This window comes from Curcuma longa, chromosome 1 (genome assembly GCF_044706935.1).
Source record: "Curcuma longa cultivar G26 ecotype Majalengka, Jawa Barat chromosome 1, ITB_CL_G26_1.1, whole genome shotgun sequence".
In the NCBI taxonomy this organism is placed as follows: domain Eukaryota; kingdom Viridiplantae; phylum Streptophyta; class Magnoliopsida; order Zingiberales; family Zingiberaceae; genus Curcuma; species Curcuma longa.
Window position 1 is genome coordinate 18,854,444 of NC_133861.1, and position 24,544 is coordinate 18,878,987.

Consider the following 24,544-nt stretch of genomic DNA (forward strand, 5'->3'; position numbering starts at 1 on the left):
AGAACACTGAGACGCAAATGGCAGCGAAATCCGAGCAACGCGATTGCAAATCATGGTCGATCATGAGTCACAGCAAAGATTTGAGCGATCGAGCTTTCATTCTCTTCCTTCCTCTCTTCTTGTAGCTCTTATAATTGCCACGATTACTAGCGTTCCTCGACGAGTTATCTCCCCGATCACCGCCGCCGCCTCCATCGTCGACGTCGCTGTCCTCCTCTTCATCCCCACCGGCAATCGTCACGGCTGCAGCCTCGAATGCGATCCCATTATCCTCTCTATCTTCGTCGTGGTCGTCTTCATTATCTTCGAGGGCGAACCTGCGCACGCCTATGCCACTTCGACTGCCGCTGCTTCTAGTCTTCCCGCGCCAAGGGCCGAAGCCGGAGTAGTAATAGTAGAAGTCGGAGTCATCGGCGGCGCCACCACCGGATACGTCGGCCTGCTTCTTTCTCCCGGCGTCGCTCTCCTTGTTCACCTCGACCTTGCTGGCATTGTATGACCGGAGCTGCGCGAGATGGTAACTGCAGAGGGAATGCGGCTGCTGCGCCCGCCGCTTGCAGTGCCAACCCCTTCCGTCGCTCTTCTTGCATCTCGCGCCGGTATTCTCGTCCTCCTCCTCAACCCCCGCGACTGCATTCTCCATTTTCTTCTTCTTCTTCTTCTGCTTCTTCTTCTTCTTCTTCTTCACGGGCTCCTTCCTTGCTTCGTCGCTGCCAAGAAAAGGAAAAAAAAAAACAAGCTTTTGGAGGAGGAGGAGGAGGAGGAGGGAGAGAAGTCGAGGGTTAGGTCAGGGAGAAGCATACCGCTCGACAGTGGTGGCCTCATTTTTTAGGTGATTTTCAGCAACACCCGTGTCCTCTCCCGCTTCTGCTTTCTTCGCTGCATTCCCTATAATGCCCTCGCCGTCTTCCTCCTCTTCATCCTGCCAATACTTGGATTAACTTAGGTCGAATCGCGGCGAATGCGCACCAATCCAGGCGCAGAGACACACCAAGAATCACAGAGATTGAATCAGGACCGAGATGGGAAAAGCTGCTTGCGTTCTTACTACTATTGAGATCGATGAGAAGCAACTAGGGTTTTCTTCGCCGAATCAATAAATGCGAAGAGTAATTAGTCGCACAGTGGACGCCGATAGCTAAGCGAATTCGCTTCAGGGCATCGACTCCTCTACTGCCTGAACATTAGGGTTCAATCCCAGGTTTAGGGAGAAAGTTGGGAGGCGAGGAATAGGAAACCCTAACTGTTGGAGGAAGCCATATTTAAGCGACGAGGAGCTAAATAAAGCCAAAGCGATCGGAATTTAGATCTTTCGAGCTGGTTCAGAAGCGGAAATGAAGCTCCTTGGGAGCTAAACGAGGAGGACGGCGACAAGTGTGGATCGATAGGCCGTACCTGATCGAAAGCCGCTACGAGGTCGAGGCACATCAGGTCGTCCCAGGGGGAGCGATTCAGCTCGCAGAGAATCCCGCATCCGTCAGATGAGAAGGCATCGTCGGCGGTCCACGGCTGCTGCGATGGCGGCGGCGGCGGGGTGGGGGAGGAGAAGGAGGCGGCGCAGACAGTAGTGCCCAGCAGCCGAGCGGAGCATTTGCGGATGCGCATGGCGGGACTCCAGCGATGAGAGAGAGAGAGAGAGCAGGTAGACGCGAGAGGCGGGAGGGGATTCGGGCGGCGCCGCCTAGAAGAAGGAAATGGGAGCGCGGTGGTGGCTTGGCAGAGGCCTCCTCCTCGCCTGCGACACTTTCTGGGTGACGATCTCGATCCCTGGAAACTCTTATTTAATTTGTTTTCTTATTTTCTGTTTATTATTTGGAATAAATATTACACCCAAATATAAACCAACGGACGCGCCCAATGGGATTACCTCCTTTCCTATTCGAAGCTACACGGGGCCCAGGCAAGTCCAACACAAGATCGGCTACAATGGAAAGGAAAAGTTCGCGGTGGGTGTCCAAGAGAGTGCAGCTGATCCAGCGGGGAAAAAAATATATATATATTTTTGGTTTCCGGTGTGCAGCACAAGGACTGGACGGAATTACGTATATGCCCTTATATCTTCTGTTATTTTGGAGCATTTCAGCGTTGTGTTAATCTCATGGTTTTTTTTTCCTTCTAGAAACATCTTTAGATTTTCTTATTTCTTTTTTACTTGCAATGGCTGAACTAGGGGTAAACGAGCCAAATTGCTCATGAATTATTCGAATCTTAGTTCGAAAAAAATTTTATTTGAGTTCCCTTGATTAAGTTAACGAGCCGAGCTCGAGCTTCATTTCGAGCTTGAAAATATTATCGAGCCGAGCTTGAGCTTGACAGTATTTGGTTTGTGAGCTCACGAACATGTTTGTTTAAAGACTCACGAATATGTTCGCAAACATGTTCGTTTAAAGATTCACGAATGTGTTTGTTAAGTGATTCACGAATATATATACATATACAAAAATGCTAGCCTGCAGTCTTTATCTTGCGCTCCCCGTGCGCACCACCTGACCCATCGCCGCTGTCGGTGCTCCCGCTTCGCCGTCCGGCCACCCCATCACGCCCAATGGACGCGTCGCTCGCCGGCGCACAGTCCGGCACCGGATTCTGACCGGATAGTGGTCGGAATTCGACGAATTCGACCGCGATTTGGTCGGAAATCGGTTGCCAGTGCCGAGCGGCCGATTCCGGCCGAATTCGTCGGATTCCGGCCATTTTCCAATCGGAATTCGACGCCGGACCGTGCGCCGGCGAGCTGCGCGTCCATCGGGCGTGATGCGGCGGACGGCGGTGGCCGGATGGCGATGCGACAGCGGCTAGAGCAGGGCTGGGTCGGATGGGAGTGCATAGGAGCGTACGAGAATGGACCGCAGGATAGCAAAACTCTCTCTCTCTCTATATATATATATATATTATATTATATTATATTAACGAGTCAATTTCGAACTAAGCTCGTTTAACTTTTAAATGAGCTATTTTCTAACCGAGCTCGAACTAAACTCATTTAACTTTAAAACGAACATTTTTCGAACTGAGCTTGAGCCGTTCGCGAACTATTTAATTTTATTATGAGCCGAACTTGAGCTTAAGAATTAAAACTCGAATCGAACTCGAGCTTAGGAAAAATGAACCGAGCTCAAACTTGAGCCTCTTACTGTTCGGCTCGACTCAGTTCAATTACACCCCTAGGCTGAACCAACCACCGGCCCATCAGAATTGTCCACTCGAACCAAAGGAAATCCTATTGGACCGCCTATCCCCTCCTCAAATTGTCTCCCTCTTTCTCTCTTTGTTTTTTTTACATCTATTTACTCCTTCAAGGTAAAATTCGCTATCTTAACAGTCTTACACGGTCCCACGATTATTTACGAAAAGGTAAATCAAGAAGTACTTACAGTTAGCCATTGTGAGAAGAGTATTGTCTCGACTTCGTCGAGATTCGATCCTTATCTATTTTGATAAATATATTTTATAATAATCAATTCAATTATGTCCTATTGACTACATCTAATTACTCCTAGTCTTGATGAGAATGATGTGAATTGGAGAAGGAAATAAATTAAAGGTGAGAAAAATCCCATGGAAAAAAAATCAAACTGCAAACTGCTCACTGCTCACTGCTCACTGCTCACGAGCTATTCAAATCTTGGTTCGAAAAAAAATTTGCTTGAGTTCGTTTGATTAAGTTAACGAACCGAGCTCGAGCTTGATTTCAAGCTTGAAAATATTATCGAGCTGAGCTCGAGGTTGACAATATTTGCTTCGTGAGCTCGCGAACATATTTGTTTAAAGGCTCACAAATGTGTTCGCGAACATGTTCGTTTAAAGACTCACGAACGTGTTTGTTAAATGATTCACGAATATATATATATATATATACAAAAATACTAGCCTGCGGTCCTTATCTTGCGCTTCCGTGCGCACCACCCGACCCATCGCCACTGTCGGCGCTCCCGCTTCGCCGTCCGGCCACCGTCGGCCGTCGCATCACGCCCGATGGACGCGTCGCTCGCTGGCGCACAACCCGGCACCGGATTCAGACCGGATAGTGGCCGGAATTCGACGAATTCGGCCGCGATTTGGTCAAAAATCGGCTGCCAGTGCCGAGCGGTCGATTCCGATCGAATTCGCCGAATTCCGACCATTTTCCGGTCGGAATTCGGCGCCAGGTTGTGCGCCGACGAGCTGCGCGTCCATCGGGCGTGATGCGGCGGTCGACGGTGGCCGGATGGCGATGCGGCAGCGGCTGGAGCAGGGCTGGGTCGGGTGGGAGCGCACAAGAGCGTACGAGAATGGACCGCAGGATAGCAAAACTCTCTCTATATATATATATTAACGAGTCAATTTCGAACTAAGCTCGTTTAACTTTTAAATGAGCTATTTTCTAATCGAGCTCGAACTAAACTCGTTTAACTTTAAAACGAACCTTTTTCAAACCGAGCTCGAGCCGTTCGCGAACTATTTAATTTCATTATGAGTCGAACTCGAGCTTAAGAATTAAAACTCGAATCGAACTCGAGCTTAGGAAAAATGAACCGAGCTCAAACTCGAGCCTCTTACTGTTCGGCTCGGCTCGGTTCAATTACACCCCTAGGCTGAACCAACCACCGGCCCATCAGAATTGTCCACCCGAACCAAAGGAAATCCTTTTGGACCACCTATCCCCTCCCCAAATTGTCTCCCTCTTTCTCTCTTCGTTTTTTTTACATCTATTTACTCCTTCAGGGTAAAATTCGCTATCTTAACAGTCTTACACGATCGGTCCCATGATTATTTACGAAAAGGTAAATCAAGAAACTGCAGTTAGTCACTGTGAGAAGAGTATTGTCTCGGCTTCGTCGAGATTCAATCCTTATCCATTTCAATAAATCTATCTTATAATAATCAATTCAATGATGTCCTATTGGCTACATCTACTTACTCCTAGTCTTGATGAGAATGAAGTGAATTGGAGAAGGAAATAAATTAACGGTGAAAAAAATCCCATGGAAAAAGAAAGGAAAAGAAGAAACAAAGGGAAAGAGAGAGAGAGAAAAGGGAAAGAGAGAGAAAAAGAAGAAGAAAGAAATTTTGCATCCATTGAGTTCGCATGCAATGGCTCATGGCTGCTTCGCTAAACTTTGGGACCCTGAGTTCGCTTACAATCACCCTGTTCAACTTTGCGGCGTCGATGCAAGAGATTCAAGTGAGGCTGAGGCCACGAGTTTGAGGAAAGTTCATTCTCTTAATTTCGAACAATTGAAATAATACTAAAAAATTGATCCCTAAGTAAATTTTATAATTTCTTCATCTATTATTTTATAATAGATAAATAGAGCAAAGTGTTGGGATGAATAACTTCGTTAGAGGGAGTGAATAGAAATTTACAATTTCAATCTCGTGCGTTGTACTTATCTACAAAGTATTAATGTGTAGTGGAAATATAAATAAAATAATACAAATATACAAGAGCATAACAAATCGATTTATATAATTCAGAACCCTTGGTTCCTATTCCACAGCCTAGTGTGCTCTCTTATTGCTGGACACCTTTCAGAGATAAAAAAATTTCTTACAATACTTATTATTATACAAGCAATACAACTCAAAACAAAGACAAATACAAAAAAAAATAAAAGTAAATAATTGTTGAATGCTTTTAGATTGCGTCTTAAAATATGAAATACAGTAATACTCTTTTCCAAAAACCCTCCAGAACAAACATCGAAATCATCCTTGAAACTTTTCTTTATAACCTTTAAGTCGGGATTGATTTTCGCCTCACAGTCGACTGATAACGTCCATCAATTAATTGTTTCTCTTGAATTCGATCGTTAACCAATAGAACAACTCCTTCCAACTCAAGTATGACCAACAATAATCGATTATTACTATTCATTAATTGATTGTTGTTGTATCAGTCAAGTTTCCAACTCGACATAGGAACCTTCTGTTCATAGCAACAGAGTCATCAGTCGAGTCTCTCACTCGATTGATACAATAGTTGACTACCCCACTCGACTGATTAGCATTAATCAAGTTGATCGATCAATTTTCAAATATTAGATTTGTTGTTATAGTACCATCAGTCGATTACTCAAATCCATTAATGGATTGATCGTGCAGCAAACCCCCTTAAACCACCTCAAACCTCAAATTCAAAATTTAGGAATTCATTAATCGATTACTACACCCTAGCAGTTGGCTGATACTTTTATTTGATCTTTATCAAAGTTGAATTCTTATCTTACCTAGTATCTAATTGAGTTCAATCTATTAGGACTTTCTTTACCCAACATTCAATCAACCTTCGCCTAGCGGGGACTTCCTGTTGTCTAGATAGCATTCAATCAATTTTGACCTACTGGGACTTCATCATTGTCTAACATTCAGTCACCCTTGACCTACTAGGACTTTCAGTTGCTTAACATTCGGTCAATCTTGACCTACTAGAATTTTTTATTGCCTAACATCTGATCAACCTTGACCTGTCAAAACTTCACTATTGTCAATCATCCGACAATCCTTGACCTATTGGATTTTTCTCATGGCTAAGTGTCCGATCAACATTGACTCACTTGGATTTCACGTCTCATGCCAAGTGTTTGGTGGTCCATAATCCACTTGAACTTTACATCTCATGTTAACTCTCTGTTGGATTTTCCATTGTCAAATTTTTGGTCCTTTATAACCCACTTGGACTTCACCTCTAATGTCAACTCTCTATTGGATTTTCGATTGTGAAGTGTCCAACTAACTGTGACTTATTTAGACTTTGCCTCACATGACAACTTCTCGTTAGACTTCTAATTGTCCAGTGCCCGATCAACCATAAATCACTTAAGCTCTCTTTTCTCAATTATCTGATCAACCTTGACCTATTTGATTTTTTCTCAATCATCCACCTTAGTCAACCTGACCCAAAGTTGATTGATCCGACAATCTTCCTCTCCAACAAACTCTGCTTCTATATGTCTTGTTCGTCAACAAAAATATATTAATCAAATATCAAAACTTAACTTGAATCAACTCGAGCTTAATCAACCGATCAACTTGATCAATCTTTACGAGAGCTACCAATTATATTACACTAACACAAAAGATTTTAATTTCTATGCAACCTATCCTTTCTCTCGTATGTGCCTCTAAGTAAACAGGGCATTAAACTGATCTCATATTCTTGTGGTTGCTCATGAATGCTAGCCCGTGATGATGAAAGTGTGAGGACATAGATCACTTTTTGGGAGCTCCAAAAGCATATTAGTGGTCTCGATCGTACTTGTATTTTAACCTCTATTCTATTGGTTCAACAAAATAAAATAATATTTCATCTTAATTTACGAATTTATAATGCGCATAGATGGATATTATTCTTTGGAGCTGAGCTGAGCTCCACGAGCACACTGGTGGTTAATCTTTATTTGTTTGTCTATTAATGCAAAATGATCATTTCATTAAATCTTAATGGATCTATATATAGCGGTCAAAATACACATGTGACGGCATGGATAATTAACTATTTAAAAAAAATGATAATCCTATTGACTCAATCCTTGGGGATAATTGGTCCAGTTCCATAGAAATTTCCCATCGATCATATAACCCGCGGGTATAGCATGTTTGGCTTTATTGAGGCATATGTGGTATGCACGCAGCGACCAACCCAGATGCCCAGCATCCTTTGATTTATATGATCCCCAGCTTATAAAGGGTGTCTGCAAAAGGAAAATTCGACAACTACAAATACGTCGTAGTTAGAGATCGAACCGTGGGTGTTTGGATGACAACCTGGATGTCCTACCGCGGCACCATGACCTCGGGGACCTGATGCCATCAAAGTGAAATGGTCTTACACTTAGCTTGCACTTAATCTCAATTACTCCATCAAAGTGAAATGGTCTGGTCATTTGACCTTGATGGATCTAATACAAATTAAGGTGAATTAATGCATAATTGGCTTTTAGGGATCGGATCGGAGTGGTCTCACATCTGGATTAATTTTGACCTATGAATATCTATTTCACGTACGTAAATAGAAGCTTGAAGACCACTGGCTTGACATTTACAATCAATCTACATCGACATATCTAGCTATTGTTGAAAATATGAATAGAAAAATACGGGTGGAATGAGATTTTAATTTCACAGTTTCAAAATTTTATTGTTGATTTAAATTATATCACATGTATTAATGTTATGAACATATGTATAGGGAGAGACTCTCTTTTATATATGGGTGCACAGGGATGCAAATTTAGGGTCCAAATTTGTATTGAACCAAGTTGATTTGTATATGAGCACGACATGCACACATCGAATGTCAGATCAATCAAGATAAAATTTATCCAAGAGAATGAACTAATATTTTATCATTCGATTTAATCTTTGATTGCTCAAGTGTAAATAAATGGATGCATTAACTTGAAGTTAATCAAGAATCCGTAATCATCTGAGTGAAATGACTGACTATTGATGGCCACCTATGTTCCTTTAAATCCTTTTCCTCTGTCGTACATTTATCGCTCGATAGACTTCGATGATAGTCTTTAAGTACTGTCTCAGTTCGTCGCGATCACCAATACTTGGTGGGGATCACAATTTGCAATTATATCCTGAGAAACAAACGATCCAAGACAACCTCGAAGCACCACTGGAGGTGTGGCGAATCTGTTTTAAGGAATCTGCATTGAATGCAGATCTTGACTTATCTGTTTTCAAAAACTCAAAAACCCATTCGGACTTGGGATTGCTGCCCGAGCATTCAGCAACGCTCTTGAGATTCAGCGCACAAGCAGCGGAGACCAACTTAGTAGTTAGGCGACAGGTCCACTCGAAAGTACTCGGGAACTCGACAAGAGTGCTTGGGCATTCGATCCACTCGGGCGATAACAGAAGTTGAGCAAAGTTCTCTCCCGACTTGATCAATAGTCAACACTCTAGCGACTCAGTACTCGGCAAGCTTAGCCAACCCAACACTCAATAGCTCAGCCAACTTTGGTATCAACAACTCTGTACTCGAGAGATGATACACAACCTCCCTCTCGGGAAGCATAAGGCCGCTCAATCTCGCAGCACTCAAAGAGCGACATCCCACATTCAGACTCAACTGCTCATCTGGATAACCAAGCAGCACGAAGCTTGACAGTCTAAGATTATCGACTCAGGTCATCTCACAAATAAATTTAAAATTAATTTATAATTTAGATTATTCCTCTCTATCTCCCGTAACAAGATTGTCCAACAACTATCACAAATGATTTTATAGATCTACAATGACACATGTGGTTGTCAGGGACCTTAGCTATGGCATTTTGATAGGACAATTAACCAACCTTGCTCCCTCTTATCGACGGACGTTGATGTTGTCTTAACCCCCTCCCTTTGTAGGCATCGAATATCAGCCACCTCTCTGTTTTTCTCTCTCAAAATTGCTTGTCACCTGGCCCTCGCCATCGGTTCGTCTCTTTCACTTCCTCCTCCCTTCCACCTACTCCTTTCTAATAGTTTTATTTATAATGTAAATTATTTTAGTTGTTAAATTTAATTTTGAATTATAATTTTTATGAAAAATAATTGAGGTTGGGATGTAAATCTATATATAATTAAATTTACACAGAGTTATAGATTTTGTCGTAGATAATATTTCGGATGAGAAATAAATTTACCTATAAATTTTAGTATAAATTAGTAACCATCCTAATCTTGGTTTAAATAAATTTCATATCTTGTAGGATTAATTGAATATGACCCAACTAGAGGGAGGGAGGAGGTGAATAATGAAGGCTCTTTTCTTTCAATTTCTCAAGCACAAATACAACTCAAATTAGGCCTAGCTGTGATTCTCAATAACTAATTAGTGATCACATGGCTAATTACCAAGTTACAACCTAACAACAAACTAGCCCTTAATTTTTTTTTATGATCCTGTTTGAGAATCGAATCGAATCCAAGTATAAATTGGAGATGATATATTGATAGTCTCGGGACATGATTGAGTTGGTTAGTACGAGACAGACTTGTTGAAGTAGGCAAGGATTGAATCTTGACAAAGTCGAGACAATGCCCTTCCCAGTAGTGGTCAGTTGCAGCTTCTCGATTTACCTTCTCACAGATGATCGTGGAACCAATCGTATGAAACTGCTAGAATGACGAATTCCACCTTTACTGAAAAGATAATATATTGACATATTATAAAAACATTCAAACATGACATGATATAATATACACGCATTTATCTTATTTTCTTAGTTTCCTTTGACTCTTCTATTATACCAATTTGACTAGCAACCCTAACCCCTGTCTTTTTCTTCCATTTTAGTTTGAAGCTAGTAGAGCTTCGATTTATGGCTTTGGCACATTGCTAGTTGCGGCTCGAAGACACTACGACCATCAAAGTTGGGGGTTTTGTGATCCTTTTTAGTTCTTTTATTGTTGACTATGAATTTTCATATTTTATTATTCTTGTTGTTAGGAAATATTTGTTGGATATTGGAGTTTCAAAGAACCAATATAGTTTTGTAAAAAATCAAAGTGTTATTAATCGATGAAAGTCGTAATTGACTTCAAAATCGAAATCTACGTTTCATGTAGATGGATCTAGACTATTAATTTGTTCAAAATCGATTACGGATAAATGAGAAATTAATTGTTCAAAATTAGCTTAGAATAATATTAATTATTAATTAATGTTATATAAGGAAATGCATGGGAAATAATCCCATATCGAAGAATTTCGATGGATTTCTCTTCCTTATTAATGTTGTTGTGTTAATGGAGTTAACACAAAAATCTCATGTGCTCTCTTCTAAGAGTTAGGTTTAACAGTTGAGAACCTTAAGAAATATGCAGTAGAAACAAGATAGAGTAAGGCCAAGGAATTTTCACTCGGAGAATGACATAAAGAAACAAGACTAAAATGAAATTTCTTCATCATCTATCAATAGTCTCAAGAAAACAAGAAGTCTAATACATCCCTATGTAGGGACTAACTGTTGGCTAAATTTCATGAGTACAAAGTCAATAATGTAGGGAGTAAGGAAGCAAGTCCTTGACTCTGTAATGAAGAAATAATTGCATCACCCTTGGCTGAGTCATTTTATTTAGCAAGTCATTGGCTGGGTGGTTTAATTTATGCTGTTTTTGTAGAAATGGAAAAAAAAACGAGTTCATCACTTTTAGCCTTTACCTAGTTAACCCTCCTCCAATTCTCAATTTTCTTGATTTGATGGTCCTGAAAAACATATGAGAACATTGACTATGATAGTGCCATTAATATCGTAGAAACATCATAGATTATATCTTATTTACTTGAGATAAGGCCCTATAAGAAACAAGATATATAAGATTCTAAATTCATTAATAAATTTTTTTTATTGCTATGCATTTTTTATTTTTTATATTAGTATATTGACCTTACAAAAAAACAAATGTGAATTATATGTAGATGTCTGAGATAGATGTAGCTACTGAACAAAGATGAGCAGTAACAAACATATCCTAAAAAAGCATATTAAAGACAGTATCACCTTGTTGGGCTAGATCATATCCTATTAACGTATCTTTAGTGATTGATACCTAGGAAAGTTTTAATACTTATGGTTTCATAGCCACTTTTAATCCAACAAAACCTAAAGTTAGCCTTAGGCAGCAAAACAAAATCAGGAGGAAGAAAAACTAAATGTCAAAACAGGAAAAGTAATGAGAGAATGACTAGATAAAGTGGAGACATGTACTTATGACCTTAGCGCTTATTTCATGTACAGATTTGCTTCCATAACTATTTTTTCCAAAAGTTAATGGTGCATTTGGTTCATAAGCATACTATTCCACTTCCTATGAATTCTCATGAAATAAGTCAAATCCCGTGAAATTGTATTCTTTAATCTAAGGATTAGCTATTCCTTATTACTCTATTGTAAGAATACTTATTCTTCATCTATTCTACTATCCAAAGAATACATATTTTAAATTTATTCAATGTTCTCTCTTTGTATATAATGAATGTACAAACCAAGCCGGATAAGCTGGACTGGGCAGACAAGCTAGATAAGCTAATCACATTGGTTGTGCAAGGCAGATTGGTTGAGCCAGTCAAATGTAATGAGTTGGTTGGAGCATATGCGTCAACAAGGTTGAGTGGGGATGGGAGGAGGAAGGGTTAGGCAAGATGAGCAAGTGGGGCCAATCGAGTAGGAAGGGCAGATCAAGCTTGGTCGGGCCACGTGGGTTGTGCAAGCTTGAGAAGCTGAACAAATTATTTCATGTATGAATGTTCTTTCATTCTAAAGAGTATTCCTCCTCGATTATTTATAATATTCTTATAAAACAAATATAAGAATTCAAATGAAACATTTATTCCATTCTACGAACCAAATAAGGAATGCATATTCCTATTATATTCCATGTTAATTTTTTCCCTATGAATAGTTATTTCTAATTTAATTCTGAGAACCTAAAGATTCATAAAAATTTTATTCATACACAAACACATGATCAGATAGGCTTAGGGTATAATCTAACATTGACTATTGATGGGTTCGTTTCTTTTTACATGGCATTATTGTACTTCTTGAAGGTTAGTAACATATGAAAACTTAGAAGCTAACAAAAGCTTGATAACAAAATTATAATCACATTCAATTATGACTTGTAACAAGTCTAATTGTGGCCAAATAACACAGGGCCAACATGCAGCCCAAAAAGATTACGAAATGAACCCAGCTCATTCATATTCCAACACCAAACAGTAAGGGTCTAATCATCATGTGAAATGTAAATAACTCCCAAAGAACTACAACAAATATACTTTAAAAGAAGCTAAAATTAAAATCAACTACCAAAACCATTTAAGCCATCAAGTTACCAAATATGATCATCTAATGGAGTAAATAGAATGAATTCTCAACAAATGAAAAAATATTTTAATATATTAACTATAAAGACAACTTATGCAAGCAAAAAAAGGTCTACACATCCAAAATCCATAAATAAATTCACTTCATATTTAAGCATCAAGCTTAAAAGTTTACTGGCACAATCCTCCAAATTCTAACTTGCTAATAACCCAGCCAGATATCAATCTAAAAAAGGGATTTCAAGATTTCCTCTGTTGAAATACACACGCAGCTTATTCATCCATGACTATAGCAGATAAATCAGGGTTATTTTGCCAAAACAGCATACTGAAATTTCTGTTTACACCTATATAAGAATTCCTTAGTCATCAATGAAAGGAGACATTGAATTGAAAAAGAGGAGAAAAAGTCAACATTGGTGGTAATCTGAAAGATATGACTTTAAAAGAACTCCTGATCCATGCAAATCATATTTAGAAAAATTTGTTCTGCTTTGCTTTACGTCTGAATTGATTCAACCAAATTTGGTTGAGACATGTAGTTTGTAGTCTTTGACCAGTCACTTGAGTTTTGCTCCTAATCTGGACCTTTGTTTTTACTATATATGGAGCAAGCATCAAGTTTTGGTGTAGACAGATTTTGAACCCATGACCCAGCCTACAATTTCCTTGATCTATTACCAACTTATAGGAGATGTTTTCGTCTCTTATCTGGATCATTGTTATCCTCCAATGATGTTTTCCTTCCAACTGATTTCTACTTTTCATCCATGTTGACAACTCATCATGTCACACTAAGAAGAATGTTTAGTCGGAGTTATCCATGTCTTCCTTGCATTCTCTTTCCCTTGTCTTTCTCGCCTCATATTGCGCCTTTGTGATGGTTGGCTAAAGCTAAGTTGGATAAGAACAGCATCTTTGAAGTGGTTACTAAAAAATGTTTGCATGAAGTCATCAGGCCATTTTGTATTTTCTGCATGTTTAGTCATGTCATGCACTCCATCTTTTCAAACCTTGCCAGAAATTGATAGGATGCACTTCTTGCTCTTAGTTAACATATTTTGTGAAAGCATTATTCCTTCTTTCATATATTAACATTTTTTAGTTTCTTAATCAGCAAAACCTTTTTTTAAATTGTTCACTATTGCTTAGACTTATACTTCATTTGTTGCTCTTTTTGTTCCAGATGCCAAGATGCAGATTCAACAATTTGCTATACTCAGACAATTGCATCGCACTTTACTGCATCATTACAATCAGCATTTAGTGTTGTCTGAGATCAGATAATGCAGATGTGGATTGCCAGTGCCATACTTTGTTAGAAAGCAATTGTATCCTTAAACATTTTTTCCTTAAGCTCTGTATCATTTGTTTGTATCTTGGTTTTTCACATACTACTGTGTTTTGTGGACTACATTGCTTAATATATAGAGCGCTCACAGTGAATTTTGAAATTAGATGAGATTGAAAATGCTGAGAAAAAAATTACAAAGTCGATGAATGCTTACTTGGTTACTCGAAATGGTGATGATGTCTGATGGCAACTTAATGTGACGTGAATTATTTAGAAACCATTAAAAAAATCACCGGTATGATTCAGAATTCAGAAACCCTATTAACTAGCTTATCGTTTCATTTATTTTTCAGTTTATTATTGTTGTTGTTGCTATTGTTGTTTTATAACCAAAACGAAGGGTAGATATATGGTATGGTACTTGGAAGTGCTCCTTAACCTTGGTAGTATGCAAAAATTCTCTGGAGTAGCCCTAGATTTCTCGTGTAAGATCAAGATTGGACCTCTGGTTGAAATGGACTCAAGCAGCTAAAATGTCTCAAGGTAAGAGTTGACAATGGAGAAAATTTGCTTTCTATAGTAAACATTAATATGAAATTAATGTAGAAATCTTTCTACTTGCGTCAAGAGGCCATTTAGTAAAAAGATCAGTAGTGAAACATACAACTGTGCAGTCTATTCTGAAAATGAAAGATTCACTATTCAGATAACAACTTGCGAGATGATGAAGACCTGCAAATGTGGTTTGCAACTAGGAATTAATGCCTATTTCTTGCCCTGTCATTTTCTCCTCAAGAAAGAGGACCCACAATCCTTTCAGATGATATTGAAAACACTAGACAAATACAACACAGTAAATGTTCACAACATTAAAAGTTGTGATTTAATATAAATCAGCCTTCTTACCACAAAACTTCCAATGTGGAATTAAAACTCTTATTCATATTGGAATTCATTTTCCATCTATTTTTCTATTCACTTTTCCAACAACACATGACCCTCACTTATCAGTCAACTTGGAAGATTGCGTCTCCTTTAGACAGCTTTCTACCTACCTCAAATAAGTTTCACTGCTTCTCCTCCAATGAGATGCTAAAGAGTAGGATTCCTGCTGCCAACATTTTCTCCAGGGTTCAGTGTGTGGACCATCTGTTGGGTCATTAATCACGCTAGAATAGAATTAAAATTTTACACCATCCGTGTGACATTACTACAAAGTTGACAATATCTTAAGAAAACTATTCTTCATCAACTGTATCAGGATGACACAGTAACGCTCACTTACCCCCAAGATATTATTAATTCATATCATTCAGTGCTACCAGCAATACAATTCACCATCATCTCAGAATGACTTGTGCAGGCAAAATAAAAGTCAACCCTGCCCCATCTAAAGATCTATCTAAGCAACCTGCTGAAGCGAGCACACTGCAATATTAGATATTTATGGTGATGAAAGTTCGTTGATATGATATGCAACAGGCCTTAGCATGATGAAGTACTAAAGGATTGGGGGAGAGTGATGCACTGAGTCTAGTGTTTCTTGCAATAGGAGATTGGGCCATAAAAAAAAGTGCAAAGGATGAAGATAATGATAAAATTTTTGTGAGATGCCGGTGACAGTAGGCAAATGCGAGAGGAACACACGTCCTTCATGCTTCAACTCATCACCTTACAGTTCCTACCAATTGCAGTCAACCTTTTGAATTCTGTTTACAATATTCTCACTTCATCATAGCCATTTTTTGTCACTTGGATCATCATTGCCGCCATCATTGAATCACACAAAAGAGAATCTGTAGTCTAAGAGGTAGTAGCTAGTGAGGGCGCCAAGGGAGAAGAAATTGCAATTGCTCAAGGACCTGCCATTTGAAAACTAATCTCGGTAGCTTACAAACCTCTACTTTCGTTTCTTAGACTTCGACACATGTATATAAATCCTTATCGACTATATAAAACTCATAAACAAACTTTAAGCCGGTATTTAACGAAACTAATTAATTGAGGACCTGGGAGTACTGGTGGCATGCTCAAGCACCTCAAGATCACATTTAAGTTCTGATTAGGACACGTACTAGACCTGAAAGCACCTGCTGAGTCGTAAAGTGGAGATTAACACAGTAAAGAAAGCGTAGTGCATGAGGCACGAGAAGGATATCTTGTACACTTTTGCTTTGCTTTCTCCATTGACAAGCGTTGAATAGTGAAAGAAAAGGAGGAGGATGAGAAAGAGGCAACCTCTTCATACTGGTGCAATCATTTTATATTAAAACTAGTAAGTTTATCATGACCTTTGCCTACTTGTACATGCTTCATTAGAGAAATCACTTCTTTCTACTTGCATGCGCATGCCATAAGGGAGAGTTAGAGAACAAAACATTCACGTCATGCGACAAAATGGGAGACATCTTCTCATATTTAATTTTGTTTTATGTCGTTCGCAATTGATGTTTTGCATATATATGCTACCTCAGAACCCTTTTTCACTTCATTATAAAACAAGCTTATCATGTTTGTATTACACTCTTAATCATAACTTCAACCAAAGGTTGTTCTCGTGATGCAATTCCGATCCATTTGTTGATGAAGGACTACTTTGCTACTATATAGTGGATGCCATTAGGTACAAAGCCGTAGAAATATATGGTTAATCCGTTCACAGTCCACATAATTAGAACTAAAACCATTCAGACTCAATCATTTTTGACATGAGCCATGATCAATCAACATCTTATTTTATGTTTGGTAACGGTTTGTATCAATTACTCTGATGAATGTACATTTGCAAGGTTAATGATTTCTGGGTCTTCTTTAATCGATTATTTACTCGATGAAAAAAGTGACAGCCACAAATGTAATCTGACTTAGGCTCCATAAATTATTTCCCAAAGAAATATAATTTTTGAGAGGAATATTTTATTTTCCTGATTGTAAACAATTTAAGGTATGGATGAGGTCCCTTCCTGGCCACACGATGTGTCCCTGTTTTAATCTCAGCCGTTAATCCTGTGATCTATAAAGTGGTACCTGAGTTAATCGACGCCTAGAGCATTTAGGTCTCCAACTTCATATCTCAACCTAACAGTTTGGTATGTGTTGCATCAAAACAGTTGGCATGAACACTAGCTTCTTTAATATTGTTTAATTAAATATTTTGACTTAAACACCGATTTAATAGGTTGAAGATGAATGTATAACTCATACCTTACTTTTAAATGTACAGTCTTAATATCGACAACGAATATTGTTATGCAAAATATTGGACTAATCCTATCATCCTGGCCGATTAGCAAGCTAATTAATACCAAAATACAAATCATTACACTTGACGACTAACATGTACATGACATCACCCACGCGGATTTGAAGTCAAAATAATGAAAACAATGCACTGATAAAGAATTATCCACGTAGAGAAGTTTTTGAGTCAAACAAGATTCATCTTGTAAGAATATTGACTATCAAAAGTGTTCACGAGTCAAAGCAAATAGCAGACACAAAACATATTATATTTTGCCCATGAAATTCATTTAATCATCCTCCTTTTTTAGTTACTATCTTGGTTTGAACTGAGAACAGGTTTGTGGATTTCAGCGAAGGAGCTTGTTTGTCTGTTTAAGCCTACATTTTCATTTAGAATTAATTAAGCAGAGAAAGTTCCTCCTTCTAGAATGCTAATTAAATTAATTAGCCCACTCAAAAACACGTTTTCATTGTACTTAGTTTAGTTTATACCCTTTTAAGTATGTTAGATCTTACCATTTAGTTATGGTAGATACTACCATCTAATTTTGAATGGACACATTTTTGCTTCAGAGTCACTTAAGAAAAAGGATTTATGAATACCATGTGTTCTTTCCTTTCCTTTCCATTTTGCAGGGATAAACACAACCTGAATTACTAAAGTTGTCATTCTATTTGATGCTAATTCATATGTCCTGTGAAAGCTGTGTTTCAACACCTACCTTCTACATGTATAATTCTAATCCCTGCTTACCTAACTTCTGAAAGTCAACCATCTCACTCATCAGCTGTTTGACTTACACCCTCAGAATGTCAGCCCCAAATTAAAATAGATAATAAATTAGCTAACTAAATGCCAAAGCATCAATTGGTGTCGGCCCACAAGGTCATTATCTATTCTATTCCCCATCCCATTCCGCAAACAAGACAAGTAGGCATCCACGTCAATCAATTGACCTTTGCCTCATCCCCAAAATCCAAAACAATCACCTCATGTTCTCCTACAAATGCAAACAAAGTTCCCATAATTCCCAAACTCCACTTGGAAGAATGAAGACAAAGCAAAGTCAAAGTTCACGTCTTCACTCTGTTTGGCCTGGCCTGGCTTTGCTAATTAAAGCCCCTACTTTAGGCTTTAATTAGCTTAAACTAATCTCGTTACATCACATGTTACTTTGACGCCGCCCTCTATAAAACCGTGCAATCATCCAGAGCAATTAATTCACAGACGAGTGAGTAATTTAGCTCCAAAGCATTCACACAGTGATGGATTTCGATGCCAGAGCTGGTAATAACTCTGATGCTGAGATGGAGTTGAGGAAAGGTCCATGGACGGTGGAAGAAGACCTCTTGTTGGCGAACTACGTCTCTGTGCATGGCGAGGGCCGATGGGATTCTGTAGCCAAATGCTCAGGTTTCTACTCCATTTGCTTAATTTCCATTGAGTTTCTAAGATTCGTGCAGAAATCTTAACTAGAGACGTGAAATAACAGGGCTGAGAAGGACCGGGAAGAGTTGCCGGCTCCGGTGGCTGAACTACCTCCGCCCGGACGTCCGACGGGGTAACATCACTCCGGAAGAGCAACTCCTCATTCTCGAGCTCCACTCTCGTTGGGGAAACCGGTGAGTAGTAGATGAACAAAGAGATGAGATGCATATAGCCGATCCTGAATTATTGAAATATGGCATGGTAGATGGTCAAAGATAGCGCAGTTGTTGCCGGGGAGGACGGACAACGAGATCAAGAACTACTGGAGGACGCGAGTGCAGAAGCACGCGAAGCAGCTGCGGTGCGACGTCAACAGCAAGCGGTTCAAGGACATGGTGAGGTACATGTGGATGCCCCGTCTGGTGGAGAGAATTCAGGCCGCTTCCGGCGGCGGTTGCGAAGCCTCCGTGCAACAGACCGCGTGGCCAGCAGAGGAAGGCACGCGGCTTGCACCTGTGGCAGGCACGGCCAGCAAATCGAACACGGTCAATTTGTCGTCGGAGTCATCTGACGCGGCTTCGGCGTCGAATTACTTTACCGGCGGCGTCGACGTCGCGTGGTTCCAGGATACTGCGGCGGCGGAGCTGAGTGAAGAAGGATGGATAGAGTCGCTGCGGAGTCCGGGAATTTGTGAGAACTTTTGGTCGCAGGATTTGGAGCAGAGCGGGTGGGAGGAGTGCTTGTGGAACATGGAGGAGGAGCTTTAGCGGACATGAAGAACAGAGCCAAAAATATGTAAAATGGAACTTTTGCTGTAACTTTCTTATCGATATTTCTCGATGCCTACTGAAGTTCATAATTTCACCTGATTCTTTGAGCAAATTGTACCACTTAACCTGTTAATTTCAGATCTAATTGTAATTTTAAACTGCTATTAGATTACATTATAGATCATGTGTCAATGAAATAGCAGCACCTATCTCAATGATCACTGAAGAAAAAGATCTGTCTTCTTCAAGTGATGGTTCCGGATACTTGCACTGTTACTGATCACTCATCTCGTTCTCAAAGAAAAGAAGTTAGAGAGATGAGATATTTTGTACAGTGCACAATTGATGATGAGACCAATCGTAGAGTTGACTCGGATGTATTTATAAATGATTTTTTTTTGTATTTTGCAAATATTATTTTACAAAACAAAATTATTTTTTTCGAGAAAATGAAAAACAAAATGTCGAATAGATGCGAACTAAGCAGGCTGCCTTCCCTCTTCCAAGGCCCACTTCCAAGGCCCAATCTAGGCCCACCTTTGAACTTTAAACCCAAAGCACATCGTCCGGTTCGTTCATACTTCACACGGGATCGGCACTGGGAGGATGGCGCTGGCGGCGAAATGCTGGATGCGATTCATCGCCGGTGGTGGAGGTGCTGCTCGAGCCTTCCCTCCGACGCTCCTCCCTAGGATTGCCAGTGCCAGATCATTCCACCCTCCCGTTTACGAAGGTACGGTAAGGTTAGGGTTTGGAGTTCGACGAGGAACTTAGACGGTCGGTTAATCATGGGCTTGAGGGTATTGGTTTCGCAGTGAAGGTGGGGATTCCGGAGTTCTTGAAGGGGGTGGGAAACGGAGTGGAAGCGCACGTCGCGAAGCTGGAATCGGAGATCGGAGATTTCCAGAAGCTTCTCGTCACGCGAACTCTTCGATTCAAGAAACTCGGCATTCCCTGCAAACATGTGAATGTTCTTTTCTTGTTTTTAAAATTTCTCCTTCTCTGTCAAGTTTATTCTATCATTGCTAAAGGAATTACTGATTCAGTTTGGTTTAAGTTATCAATATCAGTATAAACAAATGACATTCTAGGAAAATGGAGTTCATCTTGTTCTTCCAAGTTTCAAGATGGAACTCCATCAAGGAAAGTAGGCACTCTTTTAAGGGAATCGACTGCTGTTCAAAATAAATTAAGACTACACCTGAGACTTTCGTGAAGTTTTGACAACTATAGGACTCTACATCATCTGCTTGCAAAAAAGAAAAAAAATTCTGGAGAAACTCAAGTTTTGCAAGAGCTTTATGTCCCGATGGTTTAGTAGCAGATTCTGATTAGGCGAATATAGCTTATGTGCTATTGGTTTCCATAATTCAAGTGAGATTCATTAGGATCCTACAAGCTACGGAGATCAGTTTTCCCATGTAGTAGAAGGTTTTGACTTGTGCTCCAACTGTCGTAACTGCTAATATACTGTCTATTGCTTCCACTGTGATGGTTATCAATAGTCAATAGACTGTCCTTTGTATGTACATGGATTGCTTTTAACTATAATAAGGGGTGTTCAACAACAGAAGAAAGCTGGAAAAGAATGTTAGTAATATCGGCTCGATCAAGGACATCATAACGAGTCTTAGAGTGAACAAGTGTGTTTTTCCAAACTAATCTTTCCAAAGTCTAAATTTTACAAAAGAGTTCATAAGAAGCATCAAATTTTGGTGTGAATGAGAAAGCATGTAGTAATTTGGACATTTGCATAATTTAAGTGATAAAATAGGAGATTTGGACCTAACCAACTATGTAATATATCTGAACTGTCTGGCCCAATTTGGTTTAGTAAAATTTTGACTGCCTGGAATTGGAAAATTTCAACATGGATGGAGAGAATGGTGTAGCTAAGGATCAGGAATGCTATGCTATCTCTCTTTGCTGTTTTCTACCCTCCTAACGAAACAAATCCTACCAATTTTACTGTTTATTTTCCCTGTATTGGGGACTTTGATAAATTTTTTCCGTTTGTGACATCTTGTACAATTGCTTAAATGTGAAATTGAAGCACTTCCATGTTATTATTCTACTGTTGCACTTGTTTAATCAATTATCTATGATTAGCTTTCTTTCTATCTGCTATTATTGAAGGTTGTATGTGAAATATCTATTACACAGTATCACATGGGTATACATAGGAGTCATGATAAAACCCTATTCTTAAAGTTTTAATGTGATCATTACACCTAGCAACCTATTGAAAATATCTTTAACACTCCTCGAATTGAATCCTTATATTTATCGAAGTTGGCTATATAAATTTGACAAGTTCTTGTATATATAAAGTGGTACATTAACCGAGATCATGACTATGACTGTCAAATGAAAGAATAATACTTGTATACAGGTAAAGATGAAACATAAAAAATTAATAGAGCATGCAACTAACCAACTCTTCGAGCTCAGATCAGCATATGACCAATGATGTCCTTGACCTAAAATTAAGACATCAACAAAGAGAGCAAGGATGAAGTGAATGAGCATGAAGAGAAAGATCTCTCTTGAGCGAGCTTTTTCACAAAGCGACAATTACATCATCACACAATAGATTGAAGGAAAAGGGACGCATTCGAAGGTTATGAAGGAAAGATAGTTGGCACAACTCAACTCTTTTATCGGACGTAACAAATTAGAACAGAACATTTTCTCCAGCTTGACCTTTTGTTGGATATAACAAAATGAATATAGGATATTTTTGTTGTTTAGGTTTTTGGTGGAGATAGAAGAAGTTAGTAAAAACCAATACTGGGGAGATGAAGCAAAAGAAGTTGCTGCCAAAGGAATAGCTAATAGCATATTTTAAACGGTAAAGGAGAACTAAAACTAGCAAAAAAAGGCAGAACACACAGATTTGCTTAAGCAAACTGAAGCAGACAGAGGGGGGAGTAGATATGGACATTTTGGAAGGATATGATGCAGCATAAATTGAAGAATACCAATTCTGGCATAGATATCTTTTATGGAAGAGGCAAAGAAGAAGAGGAAGGTTCTATGGCTAGCAATGCATGAAGATACTTTAAGGAGAAGATCACAAAGCGTCGGTGAGCAGTGAGGTGACTGGCAGCAAGGTGAACACTATTTGCAAGCTGGACATTGCCAAGTTATATCTGTACATCTAATAATAATATTTTTTAACCTGGAAACAATTTCATAAGGTTCACAAACCTTTTGTGGTCACTTGTTGGCCAGGATTTTGTCTTAAATAAAATTGAATATGACCGGCATGCTGATCTTATATTTTCCTGTAGGACTCTAGGATTGGCATTAAACTTGCTTATTTAGAACACAATCATCTACATTCTTGCAGCGCTTATGTATATGCTTATTGTGTTGCTTGTTTGAATAGAAACCCTGGAACAAATGTATACAGTTCAACATCTTTATTGTTATTTCAATTTCCAAAATGAGATCATCATTTCAATTTCCGAACGAGATGCAAATTGCAAATATGGAGCAAACTTAACATTTGTGCTTATTTCAGTTTCATCTGTCTGAAATATGGGAAATTCTTTTACCAAATTGAATAAATGCATGTTGTTGATCCCTGAAAGTTTGTTCCACTGATTTTTGCTTGTGTACGATGCAGAGAAAACTGATTCTTCGATACACACACAAGTACAGGCTGGGTCTCTGGAGGCCTCGAGCTGAAGTTCAGAAATGAGCTTGGGGTCTAAATGTTAAAAATGGAAAATGACAGCAACTAGTGTTTCTCAGTTCTCCAATCTCAGATGAAGTTTGATGAAAATACTTGTTCTTGTTTTAAATCTTCGTCAAAACCAAGGAAACTAGCATAAAACATCTGTTTAGTTTGCACAATTCCATGACAAAGCTCACTAGCTGATTAGCTGTGATGTTTATTGCTTTTAGAATATGCAAAATCCTATTTATAGTATCAACAGTTTGTGATCCAATATGAGGTCATCCTGCCTATGAAATTAAGCTTTGAAAATATCTATGATAGAACAATTTAGGTTGTGTTGTTTTAGAAAAATGGCGTTCCAAAAAGAAATTGCTACTTCAATTTTTACCATTAGCTTTTGGTACGTGCTTATTAAACCAAGATATTCTGCACAATTAGTTAATGGTTAAACCAAGAAAATATCTATGATACTCATTTTTTTTTCTCCATATCGAAGATTTTGTTTATAACAGTAAGTAGAAAGCTCAATTCCATAGGCAAGATGGCTCCGTATAGGATCAAAAACTCGTCATGTGATAAACTTTAACTGGCGAAGAAATCGTAACGACGGTAACTAATGACGCATCATCGGCAGCAAAATGGGTGCATGGTGCCCTCTACGGTGGCGTTGGCTGGCCGAGGGTTGCGGCATTGAGGACCAACTGTGTGAGGGGCAGAGTGGCGGCTCTTCAGCTTTGTGCCAGAAACAAATGTCTCATCCTTCAACTCCTCCAGATGCCGTACCTTCCTCCGGCCGTCTATGATTTCCTTAAAGATGGCCACATAGCCTTTGTTGGATTTGGACTGGTCGAGGATGACTACTGGCTTTGGTGTCAAAATGCTGTCGACTTGGATCGTGTATTCACGGAGTACATGGAGAAATTGTGTCAACAAGAGTTCGATTTGAAAGAATATGCATTGGAGAAACTGAGATTTCAATTGCAAGAGGAGCTTCAAGGTGATACTGCGATAAGTAATTGCGACGCTGAAAAGCTATCGGAGGACCAAGTTCGTTATGCATCAATCGACGCCTACGTCTGTTACAGATTGGGTTGCAGAATATTAACAACATGAGTATTTGGTTTTGAATCGCTGGATTTCATGGATAGATAATTGGATTGCAAATTGTTCTTTAGGGATTTCACATTTATATGCTCCACCCATTTATTACCAAATGTGACAATTTAATTGCAAACTTTCAAAACATAATTTAGTTTAGGAATACTTCAAACACGCAATCTCTAATTAGCATTAAGGATGCATTTACATGAGA

The 24,544-nt window shown here is 39.1% G+C and overlaps 4 protein-coding genes across 4 annotated transcripts; 3 read left to right on the top strand and 1 right to left on the bottom strand.

Moving 5' to 3' along the window:
• Nucleotides 1-10: 10 nt before the first annotated feature.
• LOC141813763 (uncharacterized) lies at nucleotides 11-1,605 on the bottom strand. The gene is made up of 3 exons (XM_074701750.1): nucleotides 1,396-1,605; nucleotides 804-922; nucleotides 11-710 (listed from the first exon to the last, which is right to left on the bottom strand). Exons 1-3 carry the CDS (start codon nucleotides 1,603-1,605, stop codon nucleotides 68-70), a joined length of 972 nt encoding a protein of 323 aa, XP_074557851.1. The 3' UTR covers nucleotides 11-67.
• A 17,009-nt stretch (nucleotides 1,606-18,614) lies between these two features.
• Nucleotides 18,615-19,544, top strand: LOC141829718 (transcription factor MYB2-like). Its single transcript, XM_074717248.1, has 3 exons — nucleotides 18,615-18,762; nucleotides 18,842-18,971; nucleotides 19,043-19,544. Exons 1-3 carry the CDS (start codon nucleotides 18,615-18,617, stop codon nucleotides 19,542-19,544), a joined length of 780 nt encoding a protein of 259 aa, XP_074573349.1.
• A 596-nt stretch (nucleotides 19,545-20,140) lies between these two features.
• Nucleotides 20,141-23,514, top strand: LOC141848485 (uncharacterized). The gene is made up of 3 exons (XM_074736520.1): nucleotides 20,141-20,280; nucleotides 20,363-20,511; nucleotides 23,179-23,514. Exons 1-3 carry the CDS (start codon nucleotides 20,154-20,156, stop codon nucleotides 23,251-23,253), a joined length of 351 nt encoding a protein of 116 aa, XP_074592621.1. The 5' UTR covers nucleotides 20,141-20,153; the 3' UTR covers nucleotides 23,254-23,514.
• A 492-nt stretch (nucleotides 23,515-24,006) lies between these two features.
• Nucleotides 24,007-24,345, top strand: LOC141825429 (uncharacterized). The gene has a single exon (XM_074712816.1). It carries the CDS (start codon nucleotides 24,007-24,009, stop codon nucleotides 24,343-24,345), a length of 339 nt encoding a protein of 112 aa, XP_074568917.1.
• Nucleotides 24,346-24,544: the final 199 nt, after the last annotated feature.

What these genes read in the sequence shown, in the direction of transcription:
- LOC141825429 (XM_074712816.1), top strand. Translation starts at nt 24,007, where the DNA reads ATGCCGTACCTTCCTCCGGCCGTCTATGATTTCCTTAAAGATGGCCAC.
- LOC141848485 (XM_074736520.1), top strand. Translation starts at nt 20,154, where the DNA reads ATGGCGCTGGCGGCGAAATGCTGGATGCGATTCATCGCCGGTGGTGGA. An exon ending in CCACCCTCCCGTTTACGAAG is followed by an intron (nt 20,281 to 20,362) that starts GTACGGTAAGGT and finishes TTGGTTTCGCAG; the next exon opens with TGAAGGTGGGGATTCCGGAG. An exon ending in TCGGCATTCCCTGCAAACAT is followed by an intron (nt 20,512 to 23,178) that starts GTGAATGTTCTT and finishes TGTACGATGCAG; the next exon opens with AGAAAACTGATTCTTCGATA.
- LOC141813763 (XM_074701750.1), bottom strand. Translation starts at nt 1,605, where the DNA reads ATGCGCATCCGCAAATGCTCCGCTCGGCTGCTGGGCACTACTGTCTGC. An exon ending in TCGTAGCGGCTTTCGATCAG is followed by an intron (nt 923 to 1,395) that starts GTACGGCCTATC and finishes AAGTATTGGCAG; the next exon opens with GATGAAGAGGAGGAAGACGG. An exon ending in GAGGCCACCACTGTCGAGCG is followed by an intron (nt 711 to 803) that starts GTATGCTTCTCC and finishes TTTTCTTGGCAG; the next exon opens with CGACGAAGCAAGGAAGGAGC.
- LOC141829718 (XM_074717248.1), top strand. Translation starts at nt 18,615, where the DNA reads ATGGATTTCGATGCCAGAGCTGGTAATAACTCTGATGCTGAGATGGAG. An exon ending in TTCTGTAGCCAAATGCTCAG is followed by an intron (nt 18,763 to 18,841) that starts GTTTCTACTCCA and finishes GTGAAATAACAG; the next exon opens with GGCTGAGAAGGACCGGGAAG. An exon ending in CACTCTCGTTGGGGAAACCG is followed by an intron (nt 18,972 to 19,042) that starts GTGAGTAGTAGA and finishes ATGGCATGGTAG; the next exon opens with ATGGTCAAAGATAGCGCAGT.